The sequence below is a fragment of the Chanodichthys erythropterus genome, chromosome 16 (assembly GCF_024489055.1).
Source record: "Chanodichthys erythropterus isolate Z2021 chromosome 16, ASM2448905v1, whole genome shotgun sequence".
NCBI lineage: Eukaryota > Metazoa > Chordata > Actinopteri > Cypriniformes > Xenocyprididae > Chanodichthys > Chanodichthys erythropterus.
The window spans coordinates 8,830,336-8,855,521 of NC_090236.1; the positions used below are offsets into that span (position 1 = coordinate 8,830,336).

The 25,186-nt window shown below is 37.3% G+C and overlaps 1 protein-coding gene across 12 annotated transcripts in view; it reads right to left on the bottom strand.

Moving 5' to 3' along the window:
• svilb (supervillin b) overlaps nt 1-25,186 on the bottom strand; it is a 68,310-nt gene that overhangs the window by 14,761 nt on the left and 28,363 nt on the right. For 7 of the 12 annotated variants that reach the window (XM_067363880.1, XM_067363878.1, XM_067363881.1 and 4 more), the window contains 18 exons: nt 21,894-24,095; nt 21,091-21,261; nt 20,788-20,822; nt 20,590-20,654; nt 20,270-20,406; nt 19,634-19,729; nt 17,722-17,986; nt 17,339-17,425; nt 14,459-15,050; nt 11,207-11,804; nt 8,785-8,920; nt 6,787-6,831; nt 4,312-4,392; nt 1,622-1,766; nt 1,046-1,141; nt 851-931; nt 455-635; nt 37-209 (listed from right to left, as the gene is read on the bottom strand). In XM_067363880.1, coding sequence (XP_067219981.1) covers nt 37-209; nt 455-635; nt 851-931; nt 1,046-1,141; nt 1,622-1,766; nt 4,312-4,392; nt 6,787-6,831; nt 8,785-8,920; nt 11,207-11,804; nt 14,459-15,050; nt 17,339-17,425; nt 17,722-17,986; nt 19,634-19,729; nt 20,270-20,406; nt 20,590-20,654; nt 20,788-20,822; nt 21,091-21,261; nt 21,894-24,095 — 5,186 coding nt within the window. The remainder of the gene's footprint in view (nt 1-36; nt 210-454; nt 636-850; nt 932-1,045; nt 1,142-1,621; nt 1,767-4,311; nt 4,393-6,786; nt 6,832-8,784; nt 8,921-11,206; nt 11,805-14,458; nt 15,051-17,338; nt 17,426-17,721; nt 17,987-19,633; nt 19,730-20,269; nt 20,407-20,589; nt 20,655-20,787; nt 20,823-21,090; nt 21,262-21,893; nt 24,096-25,186) is intronic. The other 5 variants (XM_067363884.1, XM_067363883.1, XM_067363877.1 and 2 more) reach the window with 4 other exon arrangements.

A 25,186-nucleotide genomic window follows, 5' to 3' on the forward strand; every position in this document is an offset into this window, starting at 1 on the left:
CTGAAGCACATTTCTATTCATTGCTCATGGACTCACTTTTCTCCTGTTTAATTCTCTTGCTCTCCAGCTGCCCGACGTTCAGTCTCTGCTCTGTGTACTCCTGCCGGATGTCTTCTCTTGCAGCGAGAATCTTTAAGGGGTTCCTGGATGCCTGGACATTACGAGAGGGACGAACAGCCCGCTTGTGCTGCACCATCGCCGATGTCAACCTGGAAGCCAAAGAAAGGCCGAAAGTCAGACGACCAAGTCTTTCAATGTCAAATATTTCAATGCCTCTTTAAAAAAAAGCTTAATGCACCAGAAAAGCTACAATATGCTTTGTAAAAAATTATAAATAAATATAAAAATTATAAAAAATTAAATTAAATATTTAAAAATAATATTTTTAAAATATAAAAATAAATGTACATGATTATACTGTATGTATAGCCTATTACAGAAGCACACAAATTACATTGGTGTTTGTTTTCCAAAGATGGCATCAAAGTCCTCATCCAGATGCATTCTGCTACTCATGCTGCGGGGAATATCTGTCATGTGGCGGTAAAATTTTGAAAAGACCTCATCATCCAATCGCATCACTTCCTTCACTGCCTTTTCTGTCACCGTCAGAGTCGTCTCCTGCAAACCTGATACTGAGAGGAAGGATGAAAACAAGAAAATGAGAGAGAGATTGCTTCAATAAAAGGTACATTATTTGAACACTGTGACAGCAATTGAAATAAGCTTCTTTTTTTAAATACACAAATGATGCAATAATCTTTTTTTACTCTGACCTCTATAATGGACTCATAACATCCTCCTGCAAAAAGGACAAGAAATTGAGCAGATCTTGCATCAATCAACTCACCTTTACTGTTCAAACGCCCCAGAAATGTCTCCAGCTTTTCCAACTTCTTATCAGACTCCATTTCTGCTCTGGCCTCAATTTCTGCAGCACATCAGTTTTTTGCCCCAGTTATTATGGCAAAAGAACATTTCCAAACTTTGTGACTTTCTAAAGAGGAATATCTTCTTTCATGTAGTAAGTATTTGTCTAATGTACCTTCTTGTGGTTTAGAAATAGCCGGCACACTGCTCTTCAGTTTAGCAGAGACTGGAGACAGAATCGGGCTGATCACTGCAGAGGAAGCAGCCAGGCCTGACACACACACACACACAAATCAGTCATTTAATAATAAGAACATTATTCTTATAGTTTTGATTTTTTTTAAATATTTTGTTTATGTTTTACTGTATTTGATGCTTTTCTCATTTAACAATAATGACTTTAAATTATCTTTTGGTGTGTAATTTCTCAGCCAAATGTGCGATTAATTTGTGATTAATTAATCGCAGTGTGTAATTAATAGTAGCCCTAATTTTTAAATAAATAACTTTTTTTTTTTATTTATAATAAGCCATGCAACAAATGCATTTTTTTTAATCAATGTAGTTTCAAAACATTTAAATGTTTAGTGATTTATTATTTTATTATTATAAATGTGTTTTTATTTGGTTTTAGGCCATGAAAATGTATTAGATTTCTTTTTGTATTTTTAGTATTCCATAATATTTGTATCCTGTAATAATAAAATAATAGAGTATTTAATAACCTGTACACTTGTTTGCACATTCTAACCTTTTTTCACCATCCTGGCAGCCACCGTGTACTGGGCCGAGTCATTGGCCACGCCCTTCCCTGTGCTCTGCCACGCCTCCTCTCGTGTCGAGATCATCTGTTTCCTCTCTTCAATGGACATCTGCCCCTCTCCCTCTTCAAGTTTCTGATTAGATGAGACAAAATGGCTATGATGGCTATAGATCATCTTGATATATTTACAGCAAGAGAAGACCAACGACTTGGACATCCAGAACAGACCATGTAAGGATAAATCATACGAGCATTCACCAGGTCATCAGCAACCTGTAAAAAGCACTTACAAAACATTTGAATATGACTATCCTCTTTGTGGTTCATACAGTACTGAAATTTGTCATTCAACAGCAAAAGCCAAACATGCAGTAATCCTTACTCAAAGTGCTCTGCATTTCCATCTAAATTAGATTATGCATTTATGCTGCCAACACCCATTTAATGAATGCATTTGCCCTCACAATCTGCATTGTAAAAAGCGCTATTATATATATATATATATACGATTAAAGTGGGTACGGAAAGTATTCAGACCCCCTTAAATTTTTCACTCTTTGTTATATTGCAGCCATTTGCTAAAATCATTTAAGTTCATTTTTTTTCTCATTAATGTACACACAGCACCCCATATTGACAGAAAAACACAGAATTGTTGACATTTTTGCAGATTTATTAAAAAAGAAAAACTGAAATATCACATGGTCCTAAGTATTCAGACCCTTTGCTCAGTATTTAGTAGAAGCACCCTTTTGATCTAATACAGCCATGAGTCTTTTTGGGAAGGATGCAACAAGTTTTTGGGGATCCTCTGCCATTCCTCCTTGTAGATCCTCTCCAGTTCTGTCAGGTTGGATGGTAAATGTTGGTGGACAGCCATTTTTAGGTCTCTCCAGAGATGCTCAATTGGGTTTAAGTCAGGGCTCTGGCTTGGCCATTCAAGAACAGTCACGGAGTTGTTGTGAAGCCACTCCACTAGGGTCATTGTCTTGTTGGAAGGTAAACCTTTGGCCCAGTCTGAGGTCCTGAGCACTCTGGAGAAGGTTTTCGTCCAGGATATCCCTGTATTTGGCCGCATTCATCTTTCCCTCGATTGCAACCAGTCTTCCTGTCCCTGCAGCTGGAAAACACCCCCACAGCATGATGCTCTCACCACCATGCTTCACTGTTGGGACTGTATTGGACAGGTGATGAGCAGTGCCTGGTTTTCTCCACACATACCGCTTAGAATTAAGGCCAAAAAAGTTCTCTCTTGGTCTCATCAGACCAGAGAATCTTATTTTTCACCATCTTGGCAAACTCCATGCGGGCTTTCATGTGTCTTGCACTGAGGAGAGGCTCCCGTCGGGCCACTCTGCCATAAAGCCCTGACTAGTCGAGGGCTGCAGTGATGGTTGACTTTCTACAACTTTCTCCCATCTCCCAACTGCATCTCTGGAGCTCAGCCACAGTGATCTTTGGGTTCTTCTTTACTTCTCTCACCAAGGCTCTTCTCCCCCGATAGCTCAGTTTGGCCGGACGGGCAGTTCTAGGAAGGATTATGGAGGCCACTGTGCTCTTAGGAACCTTAAGTGCAGCAGAATTTTTTTGTAACCTTGGCCAGATCTGTGCCTTGCCACAATTCTGTCTCTGAGCTCTTCAGGCAGTTCCATTGACCTCATGATTCTCATTTGCTCTGACATGCACTGTGAGCTGTAAGGTCTTATATAGACAGGTGTGTGGCTTTCCTAATCAAGTCCAATCAGTATAATCAAACACAGCTGGACTCAAATGAAGGTGTAGAACCATCTCAAGGATGATCAGAAGAAATGGACAGCACCTGAGTTAAATATATGAGTGTCACAGCAAAGGGTCTGAATACTTAGGACCATGTGATATTTTAGTTTTTCTTTTTTAATAAATCTGCAAAAATGTCAACAATTCTGTGTTTTTCTGTCAATAAAAAAATGAACTTAAATGATTTTAGCAAATGGCTGCAATATAACAAAGAGTGAAAAATTTAAGGGGGTCTGAATACTACTTTCCGTACCCACTGTGTATATATGTGTGTATATATTATATATATATATATATATATATATATATATATATATATATATATATATATATATATATAAATATAAAGGTGACTTGACTGTGTATATCTAGAGTAAATTTAACTGAGCTGCCTGTTTCTGTCAGAGAAATAAGCATTTTTTTTACTATCATTCACAGTGAATTAAAGGATAAATTATGCAAACTAATAATAAGAATCCTTCATTAACTAAATGAAAACCATTTTTTACTGCTGGTGTATTAAAGCAGGGATATGTTAAGTATTTTTGAGTCTTTGTTTACTAGTTTGAATGAATGAATGAATGAATGAATGAATGAATGAATGAATGAATGAATGAATGAATGAATGAATGAATGAATGAATGAATGAATGAATGAATGAATGAATACATGCATACATAGATACATAGATGAATACATAAATTATGAACTAGATTCACTTAAAATCAGCAAGAAAAAGCAACTCCTATCTCAAAACAATGATCTACCAAAAATTCTAGACTAATACACCAATATCATCTGGTGGCAGAAGGATGAATGGATAGGCAAACTTCAAAATTCAGACTTTTTGTAGAGTTATGTTAGAAATGAAATGTTTCCAAAATGCACAAGATCTCTCTTACCTGGCCTTGATGTTCTACATATTGGCATTTTGGGGTAGATGGGAGAGGAGGAGGAGAGTAGGTGGAGGAAAAGACAGGCTCCTACAGACAGAGGAGAAGGACGAAACATGAAGTAGACAGAAAAAAAAAGTGAATGAAAGAGCAAGAGACAAATGATTCCAGGGCGTAGATAGTGACGGAAGAAGAAAATAACCCAGAGATGATGGAGAATGAATGAGGATAAAAAAACCAAAGGAAAAGATGCAACATCTACGAGTATGGACCAGTGGTTCTCAACTGGTTTCACATCAGGACACAGATTTTGCAGATTTTTTAGACATCAAATGGCAATTAAAATAGCACCACTATGTATAGTACACTCTCAGAAAACAGGGACAAAAGCTGTGACTGAAGCACTTCCCCTTCAAAAGGGACTAATATGTACCTTTAAGATAGTAATATGTAACCTTTAAGGGTAAAGTCAACATGAAATTAAAATTGACAACTCTTAATATTTTATGGTCCATCCATATATATATTATGAATGATTTATCACATGAAATCGACCAATAGCAAACCACAATGACCCAATTATTTCCTCATGAACAAAATCAAGATCAAAATCAACATATATACTGTATATATAAACCCCTGAAATCTAACAAGTTTAATATGAACTACATAGGCTCAAAATACACCAAATTTTTTAACATGATAACTTACACAGACCATTTTGGTGTCTATATATAATAATTGTTTCATGTTTTTGGTCAGCTACTTTTTATCATTCACATTTTGCATTCCTCCTTCTGACTGTATTGCTGTCAGTACAGACCTGCCACCCATTTTTGAGTTTGACCCATTAATTGAGAACTACTGATCTAGTCCATCTAGAACAGCAAGACATTTCATCCTAAAAAAACATGTAAGATTTTGACTTGGACACATCTTATGTGGTGCAAGACAAACAAGAGAAGCAAAAGATCTATAATGGCAGTATAATGAGGAGTCATTTCTAAGACTAAAGTGATAGTTCACCCAAAAATGAAAATTCTGTCATCATTTACTCACCCTCAAGTTGTTCCAAACTTATATGAATATCTTTATTCTGATGAACATAAAAGATGATATTTTTGAAGAATATGGTCAACCAATTAATGGATCCAACTGGCTTCCATAGTATGAAAAAAAAAAAAAGAAGTAGTCATTGGGGTCCATCAACTGTTTGGTTACACACATTCTTCAAAATATCTTCTTTTGTGTTCAGCAGAAGAAAGAAATTCAGCCACACTTTAGTTTAGGGTCCAGTTCTCACCATTAAATAGCTATTAACTACGGCTTTGCCTCAATAAACCCCGAATTTACTGCTTATTAATAGTTTGTAAGATGTAGAATACAATAATGCAGAATAAGGCATTAATATGTGCTTTATAAGTATTAATAAACCGTCAATATCCTAGTAATATGCAAGGTAATAAGCAACTAGTTAATAGTGAGAAATGGACGCTAAACCAAAGTGTTACCAGAAATTCATACAGGTTTTGAACAACTTGAGGGTAAGTAAATTATGACAGAATTACCATTTTTGGGTGAACTATCCCTTTAAGTGAATTCATTACAGCATGTTCCTAACATTTCAACAGCAGTAACATTTTAAAGAGAAGCAAATATTAGTTTACTATATTTGTTAACAGTTAATGCATTAGCTAACATGAACTAGCAATAAGCAATGTATTTTTTATTATTCAAAACACATATTTTATTATTCATTTATACAATTTTAATGCTAATAAAAATACAATTCTTCATTGTTCATTTTAATTTATAGTGCAGTAACATGTTAACAGATGCAACTGTACTAATTCAAAATGTATTAGGAAATTTAACAAAGATTAATAAATGCTGTAGTACCATTGTTCATTGTTAGTTCATGTTAACTAATGTTAAAGGTGCCTTTGAAATTTTTTTTTTTACAAGATGTAATATAAGTCTAAGGTGTCCCCTGAATGTGTCTGAAGTTTCAGCTCAAAATACCCCATAGATTTTTTTTTATTAATTTTTTTTAACTGCCTATTTTGGGACATCATTATAAATGCGCTGATTCAGGCTGCGGCCCCTTTAATTGCTCGCGCTCTCCGCCCCCTCCCGAGCTCTCGACTCTATCATTGCATAAACAAAGTTCACACAGCGAATATAACCCTCAAAATGGATCTTTACAAAGTGTTCGTCATGCATGCTGCATGCATACATCAGATTATGTGAGTATTGTATTTATTTGGATGTTTACATTTGATTCTGAATGAGGCACCTTTAACAAATGAAACTTTATTGTAAAGTGTTACCAACTGAAAATGCAAAATATGGTTAATTTAGAAGATAAAGCAAGCAGCATGTCAGCCCTAGCCAATCAAATTGCAGTTTCCACTAGCAGGTCAGCCAATCATCTTGCAGCTAAAGCCAAAATTGTCTAGGACAGCCATAGATGCTGGCGCTTACCCAGAGCTGCTCAGATGATGTGAATTCAGTGATAACAGTCTCATCCTAAACACACAGGAGATGCATTTGTGTGTGTGAGGGACAAAAAACTAAGACTATAGAGAAATAATGGTACATGAAAAACTGGAAAAGACTTGGCCTTTATCTTTGGATAAACTGAAAACAGTTTACTTTAACCTTTGCACTTGCTGAATTGAGAAAATTACAATAACTCAGGAACGCACAAGTTGCTATATAAAACTCAGTGAACACCTCTCTGTGAAATGACTCATCAGACTGTATAAAGTACAGGTTTCAGGTCTAGGCAGTCAATTCACAGCTTTGCCTGCGACAGTAAATGAATGTGTTACTATTCACAAATTAAAATAACACATCTGATTCACAGTTTGGATTAGGAATAGTTCACCAAAAATGAAAATTACCATCATTTACTCAGCATCATCTTTCTTTTTTTCTGTGGAACACAAAGGGTGAATTTTTAAATATGCTAGACATTTAAATGGAGTGTGGAGGTGGGGACTAATTTGCATATTCATGTGACCATGTATACTAAATGAAGCAAGAGTAGAGTTGCTTTCAATCTATTTTAGGCATGAAGAAATTATTTTCACAGGACAAAACATTTAAAAATATAATTTTGATTATTAAAAGATGAGTTTTAAGAGAAAATGATTGACAGGAGGAGGATTTTAAAGGTTCCCTAGAACCCTATTTCACAAGATGTAATATAAGTCTAAGGTGTCCCCAGAATGTATCTGAAGTTTCAGCTCAAAATACCCCATAGATTTTTTTATTATACAATGTTTTAACTGCCTATTTTGCCTATTTTGGGGCATAATTAAAAATGTGCCGATTCTGTGCATGTCCCCTTTAAATGCTTGCGATCCCCGCCCCCAAGCTATAATACATTACATAAACAAAGTTCAAAATGGATCTTAACAAAGTGTTCATGATGCAAGTATAGTATTTATTTTGCGGATGTTTACATTTGATTCTGAATGAGTTGTGCAGAGGCTGTGCAGCTCCAGACGTTAATACTGGCTTGTCTAATGCCTTGAACATGGGCTGGCATATGAAAAATTGGGGTCATACATATTAATGATCCCGACTGTTGTGTCACAGTCCGTGTTAAGTTGAAATTCGCCTGTTTTTCAGTGGTCTTTTGCACGAATCAAATTTACATAAGGAGGAAACAATGGAGTTTGCGACCCACTGTATATGTCATTTCTGTGTACAGAACTCTAATTATTTAACTATGCCAAGGTCAATTCAATTTTAAATTCTAGGGCACCTTTAAGTATTATTTTGGAAAATCTGTATCTTAAAGTTGACAATTTAAAGTACATATAATAATACATCATGTGGACTTACATTTTTCCTCAAGAACTTGATTAAAATAGTATTTTTCCTAATCCTAATGAGATTAACAAGCCAATCAAGCATGCTCACATAAGTTTAACTTTCCTTTTATTCCTTTTATTTAAACAGCCAATAGAATTTGAGTGTAAATAATACTGACAAGGCAGAATTTAGTTCACCAATAATAATAATAATAATAATAATAATAGTAATAACAACAACTGTCAGAATTGTCAATGAGAAACCCTAACAATGAGAAAACAATGATATTTGACAGGTTTATCTATGGAGATTTTGCATTAAAATTAATAAAATGTTAAAATCTCTACTGTGTCAAAGTCAATTTAAAAAGCTAAGAAAAGCATTTACTTTTAAATAAAGCACAGTTGCATGTAAATACAGTTTTACTTCCAAGTTTTGTTTTGGCTAGTTACTTTTACTTGAGTATTTTAAATAAGTAACATTTTTGACATAGTACTTGAACTTGAGTGTTATTTCTTGGCATTTTTCATGCCCAGGAATGTGGATACCAAAAGTGGGTAGATGGTGGAGACTGTTGTAATACTGTCATGACTATATATACATATAAAACCTGTAGTGCATTTCTATATTTGATGTTGAGAGGCAACATATGCTTACCTTTTTCTTAAAGCCTTGCTCCTCCACTATTTGACTACTCTTCTCGCTTACAGACACCACCTCCTGTACAACTTCCTGTTTCTTGTTTATCCTGTTTTTCCAATCTTCCTCTCCACTCTTCTTCAACATGGCTAACCTGAGAAAGAAAAGTGTCAAACGCTTCACTCCATCTTGAACATTGTAGATGCAAAAATCATGCAGATCTACTGTATAAAATGCAAGAAATGACAATTAAAGGGATCATTCAGATATCACACCAAATACTACAACATAGATAATTCTTCACAATTCAGCTTTCTCATACTACTTTGTCATGGTTTGTTCTCTCTATACTCATTTCATCCTGCCCTGTGGGGAAGGCTGGAGTACTAAAATAGTGCTGTCCGCATTATCAGCGCTCGTGGAGAGCAGAGATGACCCAATTTCATTTATAAGACAAGACAGAAGGAGAACAGCTCCAGTCACCCTGAAACATCAACACACTCCAATGCATGTGCCATTGTTCCTTACACCACAATATGCCATGAGTGAGCTTTTAACATGCTATCATGTGACCTTTAAAAGCTAATCCTGACACATACAAATCTTGCTTTCTAGCTAAAAACAATATATACAGTATATTACATTGGTCAAGGGGTTGGGGACAGTAAGATTTTTTATTTTTTTTTTGATAGAAATTAATTTTTATTCAAGGAGATTTATATGTATAACATTACAAATGCTTTCTATTTAAAACAATTCCTTTCTATTCAAAGAATCCTGAAGCAACTGTTTCCAACATTGATAATAATAAGAAATGTTTCTTGAGCAGCAAATCAGCATATTAGAATGATTTCTGAAGGATCATGTGCTTATCATCACAGGAATAAATTAAACTTTAAAATATATTAAAATAGAAAGATGCATTAATTTGACCCAAAATACTGTAAAATTTTAAATATATTTTACAATTAAAAAAAAAAAAACAGCCTTGGTGAGCATAAAAGACTTCTTTAAAAAATATTTATTTTTTAAATATCCTACCAACTCCAAATGGTAAGAATGAATAGTACTGAAAGCATTTATATTTGTAATAAATTATATTTATGACTTTGTGGCCAGTGATAAGTTTGGTAAATAATATGTACCACAGGCTATTGTCGAGACCTGGAAGGTAATTTTGAAAGGTTTATTTATTTACTAAATTAAATACAATTTCTTTATGGGAATGTCATATTTTGCCTGAATCACAGTAAATGGGATTATCTGTATGACAACAGTGTTGCCAAGTCTGAAGCCGAATTGGGCTACTTTTACACTGTTGCCTGGGTTTTTTTTTTTTTTTAGTCCACGGGTTGAAGTGCCCCGAACTCCATTTTTACCCCCCTAAATTTACCCCCCGATTTTTTTTAGTCCCTGGAACGCAATTGGGTAGGTCTTTAATAGCAATTGGGCTGGATTTGTTATGTAAACCTGGCAACCCTTCCAGACATTCCGCTCTCCCAGAAGGTCCGGAAGTCTCCAGCATATTGACAGGGGCTCCCTGACGCCCACAAATTATGTACAATATCCTGGAAATTGAGCAAGCAGGAAAGAAAAAATGCCTGTCTCCCCCTAGCATTAATATACGTTTTCATTGAACCTATCACAAATGGTCAGCCAAGACGTATTAACGTTACATCTGGTTTGTCATGCGTTTCAAATGCGTCTTCTGTGACTACTTACATTCGGATTTTATGAGACCCCCGCTTCTTTTTTGGTCACACTAAAATTACATCAATTTCAATTTTGCCGCATGAATACTAATGAATGAAAGTCCCAGTGTTGGATGGCTTATGCAAATGAATATAACAGTAATAGTGTTTTCAAAAGTACCGACCGCAATACCAAGTTGGTAATGAAATTTTAAAAATGTGATGCTTTGAGCACTGTTGAGCAAATTCATAAACACCTCTGATTGGCCTTCGTGTTCACGTTCATCAGGGTTGTCTGTGATTGGCTACAATGATCAACACTTCAAAAATATGTTGTAAATAGACATCAATGACGCTCTTAACAGAGCGCTTACACGGATACATACAGGAACGTTTGAAAGCAGGAGGACCGTTCCGCTGGCAGACAGCTGCTTCAAAAAGCTCCCACTCCCAAAACGCTTTCAAATTCAAACACTTTCATGTGCTTTCAAAAGCTCCGGTGGCCAATCACAGACTTATCTGATGAACGTGTGAACACAAAGGCAAATCAGAAGTGTCTGTTCAAAAGCGCTCAAAGTGTCACATTTTCAAAATTTCAGTACCGACTTGGTATCGCGGTCGGTATTTCTACAACACTAAATAGTATATTATTTTTAATGCGTGTTGTGCAATCTCCCGGAAATTTGTTGGCAAGGTGGGATGTCTGGTATGCCCACAGCTGATGTACAAGTAAAGTAATCAACACACACCTCTCTTTGATTGACATAGATGACATGGCCTCTGGATCTTCCTGGATATCTGGCTTTTGATCTAAGGAGACGATGGGTCCAGATGGACCGTATTTTCCCAGGATCTCTTCTTGGGGTTGTGTTTGAGGCGGTATGAAGCACTGGGGTTTTGGCTGGGTTTGAGGGGGTACCTTGGGTTGAGAGGGAACGTAGGCATGTAACTGAGGTGGAAGAAAGGATTGTGGTTTTGGCTGAGTCTGCGGCGGTACTCGGGGTTGTGTCTGCCGTTGGGGTTCAGAGTACACCTGAGTTTGTCGTGGAGGAGCCTGAGGAGGAGCCGAGTCAATGTGGGCAAGAGGTTTAAAGTCAGAAACGAGGTGCGTCTGTAGTTTGGCCTGTGTCTGTGGCGGTGTCGGCGGGCTGTAGGGTTGTGTTTGGGGTCGGGTGGGTGTCGCTGTGTAGACTTGAGGGTGCTGTGCTGGTTTTGGTTGAGGTTGCGGAGGAGTGTATGACTGGGTTTGCTGGAGGTAAGTGAGGGAGTGTGAGGCGTGTGAAGAACTTCTGGAGGAGACCGCAGCAGTGCTCACCGCCCTCACGGGAACGCTGGGATCAGGGACATCTGGAGAAACACATTGAGGTCAATTATTGGAGCAAATACACATACAAAGAGCCTTACATGGTAAATCTCACAAAAACGGTCAAGAACATGTCTATTTCTCCCAAAAAGAAAAAAGAAAATACATTTTACATAAAGAAAGGAAAATTAGGTCCTTTTTGCGAATATTAGATTTTTTTAATATATACATTTTATTAATGACAATTAACACTAGAAGTCCCAGAGAGCAGCCATTTGGCTTTTCTACCTATAAAACCCGCAGGACAGCCGAATGGCTGGAAGGCTTTAGGCTAATATCCTTAATCAGCTGTGAACAGTTGCTTTTGTTATGTAAACAATGTGGGGCCATGCTGAGCCACTTCAAGGAAACTTGTGTTTCACTTTGCCATCTTAGGGAGAAATCAACACACATGTTTTTTTTTCCTTTGTTGCTGAGATCTATTGATAAAAATAGTACAAAATAAAATAAAGAAACCAACCATTTGTACAATAATATTAAAAAGTGAGTGAGTACATTCCAGCAATCACTCACAATCCTGGCACTGCCTGGCAATATATTATAAATACATTTTGTATATATTCATTATATATTAATCTTATATTTGAAATACATCATAAGTCCATTTTTAAAAGTGTTTGAAAGATGGGTTCAAGTGTACTACAAGTGGTAACTAAATACATTTTTCTATACAGAGATAGTATGTTAAAAGCACATTTTAGTTCAAATTCATGGTGTCTCAAAATAGCACAGTTGAGTACACTTAGATGTTCTTAAGATTATCTTAAGAAGTACTAAAGAAGAGCTTTTAGTATATTAAGTACAAAATAAGTGCACGGAAATAGAGCACTGAACATTATGGAAGTGTAAAAGTGTACTAAAATAAAGTGTATTTTATTGCACTTTTTTTTTCACCTGGGTAGACACTCCAACACTTTCCGTTTGCATTAAGATTATTTTTATTACCACACTGGCAGATATTGATCATTTTACTTAAGTAAACACAAAGTTTACCCTAAATCCCCATTACTGTCATGCAAAAAAGAATAGTAATTTAAAATTGTAATGTATTTCTATAAGTGCAGTCAATTCGATTATTATATGTCTGTTTGTTTACACATATATACACATACATTATATAGAGTCATGCTCAAAATTATTCATACCCTTGGTAAATATGACCAAAGAAGGCTGTGAAAATAAATCTGCATTGTTAATACGTTTGATCTTTCATTTAAGAAATCTACAAAAATCCAAACTTTCATTGGAGATTAATAATTTTAAATGGGGGGGGGGGGGGGGGGTATTATTATTATTATTATTATTATTATTTATTTATTTATTTTTTTAAAAAAAATTTTAATGGGTAACCATGATATTGATCCTACAATCAAAGGCATTATATCAGTATGAATTAATCAAAATACTAATAGATGATCAAGCACTTTGGACTTAATACTTTGTACTTTAACTTTAACGTAGTAAAATGAGAGTCTAATGAGAATTATCACCGAAAAAATAAGAATTACATGAATGAGAGTTTGATATGAAACAAATAAAATTATGGACCACAAAACCAGTTCTTAGGAATGCATATCCACTTACAAAAATAAAAATTTGATACATTTACGGTTGAAAATATCTGCTTAATGGTTACAAATACACCTGTGTGACATATTATATATATAAAATGGTAAAGGAGGTGAACTTATGAACTGGACATGACACACTTGTCAGGATTCATGAGATTGACCAGAGGCATTATATCAGTTTAAATCAATCAAAATATACATGTATAACAGCAAATCAAGCAGCCAACACTAATACACCATTCAAATATTTACACCCATCCAATTAAGAATACACAAAAATATGTGTCTAGCCATAGCTATTCAATGCACCACATACAGAAAAGAGAGAGAAAAAAAAAAAAAACATACATAAAACCCAGAAACTGCATTACACATCAGCTTACACTCTCATGCTCATCATAGGGCTCAAATCAATACCTGACACACATGAACAGACAGCAGTCAAAAGCACCACTGCCACACACACACACAAATAAACCCATGTTAAAAACATCCTTTATCCTGTAAAGGCCACTGTCGCATTCTGCTGTCATGGCTGTCCTTTAACATGTGGCAGACGTGAACCTGATAACCTACTGTGTTTTTTCTGAAGGGTGACAACATGTCTGTATCAGTGTGTGCATGTGTGCCGAGCACATTTCCATCCATCTCACCGCTCCCGTCTTTCATTCATCTCCCTCTTTACTACACAATTCACACATACACGCCTCTTGCTTCCAGACGAATGGATAGTAACAGCTTTGGCGGGGAGCGCAAACAAAAGCCACGGAGGGGAGCATCACTCCACTTTGCCTTCTGCCCGATTCATTTCGGCATCATTAGTTTTGCACGGCTCAGACAAAGAGAGCCACACGCTTGATGTATGATAAATTATGCTAATCACATTCAACTCGAGCAGCATGTAGGCTGAGAGCCCGGTTAACCCGGTTAACCCAATCAGAGGCCGGCTGCATCGTGCAGACATGCAGCATGCGTGTGTGTGACTGCATGTACAGAAACAATAGACACAGCTGAGAGGTTTGCACCCCTTTTAAAAGACTTTTCTTTTTGGTTTTGTCTAACCTTACCTGAGATGACGGCTTTGGTACCACTTCCTCTTGCCGTCTGATGAGTGTCTGGTGAAAGGTAGCCTCCCTGTGAGATGGGTGTGCTTTCTTTTTCCCTCTCCCGCGGGGCGCTCAGCTCTGCATCTCCCCTGCCGTGAGGGGGTGTGTGTCTGAGCGCATGTGTGTGTGGAGGGGAAGTCGCACTGGGGAGCTCTGTGTCTCTCTCCTCTCTCCCTAAATACCCAAGTCTTCCCTTCCACCCACTTTCATCCTGCCTCTGGCCATTGGCTGAAATCAGCGCGGCCCCACCCTTGACATATGCTGATTGGCCGGGCTGCACTGCGGGGGGCGGAGACTGAACATCAGGTGTGGGATTTTCCCCACTCTCTGTAAGACTGAAGTATCGAACTCCTCTCTCATAGGCTGGAAGCTGAGTCTGATTGGGCGAGGCCTGAGCGGAGGGCGGAGCTGCCGACATCCCCATGCGAACATCTGCGGTCATTGATGGGGAAGCGCTTGTCACCATGGCAACAGAGGCCTGGGCGGTGACCGCGGTAACAGAGCGGACCAGTGATGCAGAGAGAGGCTCCAACCTCATGCTTCCATTTTGCAGCTGGAGAGAAAGAAAGAATAGTTGAATTTTCAGATGTCTTTTTAAATGGCACTCACATTTACAGGCCCCAGAGAGGTCAAAGGTCATATGCAGGACACATCATTCAGAAGCAGCTTGCAGAGATTGGATGCGTTTTGCATACCAAACAACCTATTCTGTTCACTTCTCAAACATGCAGCAAAGCAGTACTTTTTACATCACTATCATCATCATCATCATCATCAAGGTCTGGGTGTTTAAAACACAATTCTAATCCCACTTTCTTGACAAAAACTGTCAGATAGTGGATTTTCTCTCATACCAAACACAATTTTGATTATTTAAAGAAATACTTCACCACAAAAATCTTCAAAAAACAAACAAACAAACACCATAAAAGTTACCCATGTGAATTGTCCCTTGTGAAAAATCAAGTAAACTCTATCATACTTCTAAAAAGAGTTCTTATTATAGAAATAATATGCTATAAAAGAATATACTTAAGTGTGACCTTAACTGCATGTTATTTGCAATTAAATGAAAATGTATTATAGTTAAATTTCATAATAATAATTTCATAATAGCTTCATTGTATTTGAAATAAAGTTAAAGAGTACTGCTGAATGTAATGACAAGCATTTCTGGTAAACTAAAATGTACTTTGAAAAAGTTTTGTTTATTGAAACTTGTATATCAAGTATTTAAAAAATATGTTTAAATACACATTTGTAATGATGAAGTTGCAATTTAGTACATTTAAGATATGTAATATAGAATGTCACATTACAGTTCAAATTCTAATCAAGTACATGTGCTTAGTATGTTAGTCAACAAATCAAAATTTGTATTTCTTTAATGCATGACAAAAAAATTATTTAAACAATGATTTAAAATGTACTTAAGTAATATATTATATGACATTAGAAAGTGCATTTTTTTAAAACTGTGTGTTAAGAAACAGTCATGAAAGTGAGCGTGCATTAAACTGCCAAAGTCATGCGATTTCAGTAAGCGAGGCTTCGTTGTGTCATAAGTGTTTCAAAATTTCAATGGTTCACGTGAATTTGGCAGTTTGATATGCGCTCCGAACCACTGATTCGAAACAAAAGATTCGTAAAGCTTCAAAGCTTCATGAAGCACTTCATTAGATATTGTTGAATAAAGTAGTTTTTTGGGGTTTTTGCCACACAAAAAGTATTCTTGTTGCTTTCAAATATTAAGGTTGAACCACTGTAGTCACATGAACTGTTTTAAATATGTTTTTAGTAGCTTTCTGGGCGTTTGAAAGTCTAAGTTAACTTGCTGTCAATGCAGCCCTCACTGAGCCATCAGATTTTATCAAAAATATCTTAATTTGTGTTTCAAAGATGAAGGTCTTAAGGGTGTGGAACAACATGAGGGTGAGTAATTAATGACAGAATTTCCATTTTTGGGTGAACTTACCCTTTAAGTGGCCTCTTATTTCATTATTATATTATCTCCAAACAGCATTTACAATATATTTTTAGGATTTAAAGTACACTAAAAGTGCACATTAAATACAATTAAGCACCATGGATTATCCCACTTATACCATGGACATTTGCCAGCATTGAACACTCAAAGCTGTTATTGATGTTTGCAGTGCAATATTTGACCGGAAGGGTAAAAATGCTGGTTATTTTCATCAGTTACAGCTCATTAGATGTAGCACTCTGCCCACTTTAAATCAGACACACAGATAAAGTAATGTGTAAGATTACATTTATTTGAATCTCTGTGTGCGAGGGATGTGTGTGATGATGCGAGTGATTAATATAGAAGGGTGATTAAACTGACTTGGAACTACCTGTGCATTAAACTAATCTAATGCACACCATCCGGCCAATTAGAATCAAGTATTCAGACAGACCATAGAATAATTCAAATCATCTGAAGCCATATTACTTTACATATAGCTTTGTTTTAGGAAAAGAACAAATTTTGGACACCGACAGCCCAGCCCCTGTTCTCCATATGCTTTTGCTGTATGAATAAAAATCAACATGAACATCCTGACAAACATCTTGTTCCATTGGGGGGGATAAGCCATATAGGTTTGTAATAACATAAGGTTTAGTAAATGATAGAATGCAATGAAATGCAGTTACTAGATCAAGAAATGAAACAAGTCAAAATCAAAGCAGTTATAATGCAACTCAGCAGAAGCAAATATCCAGTTGGAAAATGCAATGTTTTCAGAAACTCAGAAATTAACCAATCAGCAGCTGCTGCCAAGGCAAAACTCTCACTGCTCAGCCAATCAAAAGTCTCAGTCTAGGGTCTCTTACTTGCTCGCTCTGAGGGGGACCAACAGAATCATTAGTCACAGCGGGTTGAACTGTGAGACTGGACAGATCTACATCTTTTGTAAGTTCCTGTGAATGGCACAATATCTCTTCACTTTCAAGAGAGTATTGACTGAAGTCAACTACAACTTCTAAATGATTCAGGATGAAAGACAAATATACCAGCAAAATAACACAAAAATAACTGACAAATAATAATGCATGGCCTCTGTAAACTTGGTGAAACTAGCCTAGAAATTTTAGACAGACTTTTAAATTTTAGAGTGCTCAAAGCAAAAATGTCCATTAATTTAAATGGTGGTATCCACAAAAAAAAAATCCTTATTTGTGAACTTGAAAAAAAGAAAGAAAGAGGGAAGCCTCACCTGATCAACCTCGCCCTGGGTAATAGGTTGGGTCTGAAAGCGGGCGTTGGCCCTACGCTGGCGTGTGTCAGAGCGGGGGCCGTTTGCTGATTGGCCAGAGGGTTGCGACAAGCGATTGAATAATGCCATCTTCTCAGCCAGGCTTAGTGCTGATAGGTCCGGTTCATCAGGCCCCAAACCCTCTTCTCCTGCAACCGCCTCCTTTGAAACATCTTCTTTCTCCTGCTCATGGTGGGCCGATCCATGTGCTGATGAAGCCTGCAAACTGGGAGGAGAATCACGTTATGTTATAATAAAACACTACACACAGAGACCAGTCCGGCTGCTAACAAAACTGCACACAAAACGATTCTTGAACAATTACAGTAAGTATAGTAAGTGTGAATCCCAGTAACTAGTTTGTGCATTTGTTTATACACAACTCAGTTATTAAGCAGAGCAATATGATTTTATACATTAGCTATATACAGTCAGCTATCCATAAATTACACTCATAAAAGTTACTCTTGAAAGAATGTGTTTCATTATTCTGTTACACTTAATAATATAATTAATAAGTAAAATAAGTAATTATGCTACATAGCTGTACATTATGGAGGCTTGTTTTTGGCACTAAAAATAAAAAAATAAAAAAGGTAATTGTGACGTTTCTCTCACAATTCTGACTTTTCTTATAAAGTTAAGTCAGAATTCACTCTAAAAAATAACTAAAAAATGAAACAAATTTACACAGTAAAATACTTTCACATTGAAACAGTAATATACTGTAAAAACAATGCATTCTGAGTAATACTATTTGTCATTTCCGAGAAAGTAACCTATATGCTACTTTCTTGAAATGACAAATATTACCCAGAATACATTGTTTTTACAGTATATTACTTCTGTATATTACAATGCATTCTGGGTAATATTTTTGTCATTTTTGGAGAAAGTAGCCTATAGGCCTCTTTTCTTAAAACAACAATTACCCAGAATGCATTGTTTTACAGTATATTACTGTTTTCAATGGTATTTTACTGTGTAAATTTGTTTCTTTTTTTAGTTCTTTTTTTAGTGTAGTCGCAATTGACTATCTCGCAATTGTGAGTTATCAAGCGATTCTCGATATATAAACACAACTGCGAGTTATAAAGTCAGAATTGCGTGATATAAACTCAATTTCAAGAAATTCTGAACACTCTCTCTCATATACACAGTTTTAAAATGTTTATAATTGTATTAATTAGGACTCAAATGCATTGGTGTTGTTTTCTTGCATTTAATTTGAGTGAAACTTTGTTCTAGTTTAAGTTCATCTTGACAGATGGGTGACACCTCTGACATTTGAGTGTGCATCAAGTATGCAGAATTTGTTTTGCTACTTACCATGTGACTATTTACAGCTAATCTGGGTGACCACGCGCTGATGTAGACACCCCCAAACATATGCACATGCTCACACACATTAATATACTCTTACTTTTTCACAGACAGTCACATGCTCACATTTCAAAATTGAGGAACTGAATAACCCCACAATTACATGCCAGCCATTCTGTTTTAACATTCCCAATGACAATTTTCAACAGCGAGTGAACATTAAATTCACCAGCAGATGGAGCACTGGCACATAAACATTCACACAGACACATTTTTAGAATTGAAAAATGCACCAAAAATGCACCAGAATGAATGAACCAGTTAATTAGACTCTTTTCTCCAAGTATGGTCTGAATTCTCTATTAATATGCAATCATGTTGTCAAAAAAAAAAAAAAAAAAAACACATCTGGTTTGCTTCTATAAAAAGCCCAAGTCAAGCAATGAACAAATTAGGAAACAGCATGCAGCTGAAGACTAAAAGTCCTAAATTCTCATGACATGTATACACAGAAACGCATACAAAATAAAATAAAGCATTGAAATGATACCTGAAGCTAGTCATGGAAGTGCTGACTACGGCAGGACTGGGGATTCTGGGAGCAGTGGTTTGAACAGTGATGACTTGGGAAGGGGGAGCAGGGGAACTTTAAAGGAGGACAAAACAAAAGGAATGGTAGAGTGAAGTGTACAAGAATTACTGCAAAAGTAGGGGTGAAGAACAAATCATTGAAACAACAGAGTTAAAGTGAAAATGACCAAAAGTAATTAGTCATTTTAGCATCAAATGAGTGATTATGGGAATATTAAATGGTCAGTAATGAGTATATCTTTTAATGAAACAGTTCACCCACAATGAAAAATTCTGTCATTATTTACTCACCCTCATGTTGTTGTACACCTGTATGCTGTATTTTTTTTTTTTTTTTTTAAGGAAACTGAAATTTCATGCTGCTACAAACACCGTTTCTAATGACCACAAGCTCCAAAATGAAAAAAGTACTTTGTCATTAAGTACTTTTCGAATAGTTAGTCATTATTTGTTGATATTACTCTTCAAAACTCTCTTTGGGTTCCACAGAAAAAAACAACAGCATTCTGGCTTAGAATGACATGAAGGTGAGTAAACAGAATTTTTAACTTGTGGCAAAACTCCTTAACATCACAAAAATGAGGAAATTACTTACGTAGCAGCAATGACAACTTCCTCTGACGTGACTGGCTGTGTCCGTGAACGATCCTGAACTCGTCTGAGTCTTCGTTCAACTGCAGCATTGCGTGACCGAGGTTTGGGTACACCTCCCTCTGAAGTCCTCTCCAGCTCCTGCCAGACAGACCAGACCAGGAGAGGTCACAAACAACAAAAATATTTGGCTATGCAAACAAATGTAATATTAATGGCATTAAACAACTAAATATATATTCAATATTAATGTGTTGTTTTTTTTTGTATCACCATGTGATATATCATATTCAGCAAGTTGTGTATGCTACAGAGAGTTGATACCCTGAAAAGAGACCTCTTGGCTGCCACGCTCATTTTAGCTCGTTCATCCATTTTTTCTTCATCCACTAGACAAAAAAGGGGGGTGTTCAACTTAAGTTACTCAATATTAACTGTTTTATAGAACTGTTAGAAAAGCATGACTATGCTGCTGATATTTGGTACAACAGTTTGTTTGATATTGCATAAATATTGACTCACATTCTGCATGTTGAAGCTCTGGACTAAGACGGGACCTGAAGATGAAAGTACAAAAAGAAAAATAACTAACCCTGATGATTCAACTGGTGTGATGTGACTAAAGAAAGCAAAACTTAAAAATAAATTCAAAAATGTACATTAAAGATACTCACTAAACCTTTCAAAAAATGCTTTAATAAATTCTGATAAGTATATATTTTTAAAAGACGGTGGAAGACTTGAGAATAAAACAGTGACAATTTACCACAACTAATAATAAATTGGTGTTTTCAGTGCAACACATGACTTCTTGTTTCACTGTACCTATCAGACTCCAGCCTTTCGGCTGATGTAATTGGCTGGGTTCTAAACCTCTCAGATGACTTCCTGTCATCACCAGGGGAAATATAACGTCTGGGCCGACGTGCTCCTCTCTCCCCTTCACTGCTGACAATTGGATCAGTCTCCATGGGAACCTGGTCACCTTTAGACTCCCTTTAGACAGGAAAGATTGTCTTAATAAAAGATAACTTTCAGAATTAGTTGGATACGGAGTCTCTAAAGCAAAATTTGCAGTAAAAAAAATAAAAAAAAAAAAACCCTAAGACATTTTTGTGTGCATACAAGTCAATTCTCATGCACACACAAAAGTCTCAGGGCACTAAAGTTTAGACAAAAGTCAATCAATAAATCAAGTCACACAATCAGTTTTATTTAGTAATGATAATCATGCATTTGATGAAGACAGAATATCAAGGCAAGATTAAGAACCAACAGTTTGTAACCCTACAAAATCTCATCTTGCTGCCAATATTGTTAGAGGAGATGCCAAAGTAGATTTAAATTAAGTTTAGATTAAGTGATTGAAATGCAAAGTCATCACTGAAGCCATTAGTTGAATCCAACATTGCTCCGTTCAGACTTAGCTGATTGGATGTGTGGTAAAGTTTCAGCAATTACAAATTAAACTTCTGAATGAACAGCAGCATATGGTAAAGGCATTCCATATGATTAAAAAAAGCACATTTTACATCCAAAAGTACGGGTTATTACATAAAGGTTAGTGGGTTTAATCATCATCTTTGACAAAATTTTGATTTAGCATGCTGACAGGCCAGTCCACGTACAGCTCAGGTCTGCGTCCAGAAGCATTCTCCAGGTAGGAATGTCTCAGCTTTGCCACAGAAACTCTTGTGTCCAAGGTACCCATTTCACCATTGGCCACGGCACCCGGCTCCTTAATATGAACCCCAGCACCCATCACTATGGCAGACTCTCGACTGGCAGCACGGTCAAGACTTCGCAATGCAGACCGCTGAGTTACTCCAATATCTGACATGGAGCGGATTCGTACCTTTGGCCTGAGGTCACCTGCATCCTGACTCACACGATGTTGAGCTTGTGGGAGGGAGGAACCTTTCTGCAAGTACCCTCCAGCTTCCCCCACCCTAATGTGTGGAAAATGCTGTTCATTGGTTAGCTGTATCTGTGTGGGAGCGGTGCTCACATCTGCAGGTAGTTGTGGGTTATACCTCTGCTTTCCCTTTTCACATCCTTCAAACTGATCATCTGGTTGGCCCATTCGATGCACTCCTCGTGCTTCCCATTCATCCAACTGGCCAATTATACACACCCTACATCCCTCCCAATCATCTTCTGATTGGCTTATCCGTCTTCGTCTGACATGCCCTTCCTCGTTCTCTGACAGATTGATCCGTCGTCTCCTACCATGTCCTTCTGCCACTTCTTTTTGCTGGAACCTTTGGCCTTCTTGCTCCTCTAGCTCTTGACTGATTTTCTTATCACCCTGTACCAGTGGTTCAATAGACTGTTCAACTTGGCCTTTTCTTTGATCAGCTTTCCATTCTCTTTCTTTGAATTTGTCAACCTTACTGACACCTCCTTTTTCCATCCCCTCTAACCGATTAGTGCTCCAATTACCTTGACCCTCCTCATTTTTAATTCCACTCTTTTGCTTGTTTTCTTCTCTTTGACCAATCTTCCTTACACCACGTCCTACATCTTCACCTAACCAGCTGTTCTTTGTGCAATTATCTATCTCTCTGTCCTCAGATTGACTGGTTCTGGTCCTGTCATTTAGTAGTCCTATCACCTTTTCCCCTGTTTTCACCATGTCTTCCATCTGAGCCATTCCTCTTCCATCAAACCCTTCCCTCCCTTCCAACTGGTGCAACTTTCTTCCACCTCTCCCCTTTGTCTCTTCTGACTGGCTAATCCGTCGGATTCTCTGACTTTCCAAAACTTCTTCAGTTTGTCCACGCATGGGATCATCCACACTTTTCTGTCTGCGGCGGATCTCTGAGGGTAGCACAGCCTTTCTGCTCCTAAGTAGCCCTTCTGAAGGTGGAGCCACCCTGGATGCTGATCGACCCTCTCTGTGAACAGCCTGACTATGATCAGCACTGGGACGCCGTCTTGTCTCTTCACCCTCTTTGCCAGTAGATGTTGAACCAGGTGAGGTCAAGCATCCTTTGTGATCCAGCATCTCAGACATGCCAAGTGGACGTCCAGGCATAGGGTGAGCTACATGAGCATTCGAAGGTGGGGATAGATGGCTAGATGCATGGGAAGGACCAGAGTGGACTATTTGTCCATAGGCTGGAGGTAATGCCTGGACTGGACCATACTGCAATGGTTGGCTGTGACCATAATGCCTATGTGAAGGATGTAATTGTGAGGTTTGTTCATATTCATGTAGAGGCTTCTGAGTTGTTGCATGTACTTGAGCCGGTTGGCGAGTGTCCCCATCCAAAGGCGCTGGTTGAAGGATAGCCCGATACTTCTGTACAGGTGGTGGGGCATCTCTTCGACCAGGTAATGGATGCTGGAGGTCTTTGTAAGCGGAGTGTGGTTGTTGTGTCATTTGTGATGGTTGTTGAGCATCTTGACTATCTCGCCTTGGTAGGGATTGCCTGATTTGCCCAAATCCAGGCTGATGACCCATAGTGCTAGGATGTACACCAGGAATCTGTTCATAGTTTGGGGGCTCTGCACTTTGGGCACGATGATAATTTCCCATTTCATTTGAAGGTATAGGTTGAAGGGCAGGAGAATCCATACTGTGAGTGCGCTGGAATCGTGGCCGCTCTGCACTATGTGCCCTTTGTTGACGGGTCTCTGCTAGCTGACTCGGTTGTTGGATTGGGGGTTCAGTGCTCCGTGTTCGCGGCTGGTTTGCAGATTGAGGTCGTGGAGCCAAATATGGAGGGGCAACTGTTGGATGACGTCTGACAGAGGATGCATCTGGCCCTGAATCAGAACCCCTTCCTGAGATATCCTCCCTTGTTTGTCTCTCTCTTACTCTTATTCTTCGTGAAGGGAGGAAAGAGAGGAATTAACATTCATCCATTTCAAAACATGATCTACTATCATTTTGAGTAGGGATGCACGATATTGGATTTTTGCCAATATGCCGATATTTTACAACTAATTTTGGCCGATAGCCGATGCCGATATTATTTCCTTTTGTTTGGAAACAACACAAAGTCTCTCCTGTGCAGGGATTAAACAAATTATTTTTCATTTCAATTAGTTGTTAGTTTCAGTAGAACAAAAACTTAATTGTTAGAACGAAAACATCATTAAAAGTTCTTTTTATAATGAGAGTACACTGAAAGCTTTGGAATTAACAATAAAAATCAATCGCTGTTTTTTTTTTTTTTCAGACGCAGTTCCACTTATTTGTGGATTGAACATTTGTAGATGGTGTAGAGCAAAAGAGCTGTAAGAATTCTAAAAATCTTATTATAAAAAAGTTATTTTCATAACGTTTAAAATATATATTACACAATGAATAAAACTGTAATTTATATTATATATATATATATATATATATATATATATATATATATACACACACACACACACACACACACACAATTATTTAAATTTACAAGTATCATGTTTGTGATCTTGTAAACTATAGCTTCTGACCTTTAAATCGATTGCTGCTTTATTTATGCAGAAACAAGTATCTTAATGTTTATTTACTTTTTCTTTTATTAGTCTAACAAGTGGGCCTGTAGCGCCCCCTAAATAAATTAAACTCCTAACCGGGCAGGTGGTTGTTGTTGCTGTTGCTGCTAGTGACTGTACTGCACACCGGACACCAGTGTTGCAAAGTCTGCGGTAAAAAAAATTTCCACTGGTTGATTTCCACCCCTGTACGTACAATTTCAGGGCTCCAACACCCCCAAAACACACCCCAGTTGTACAAATTCAGGGGCGAATACGGCCGCCTGATGAAGAAAATTGACTTGGGCTATTTTTGGGCTACTTTTGACTGGCCATTGGGTTAGTTTTGTTGCACAGACCTGGCAACCCTGCCATACACGTCTTTCCATACACCATTCAGGTAAAAGCTCACTTTAAGAATGACCACACAGCAGATGTGATCATG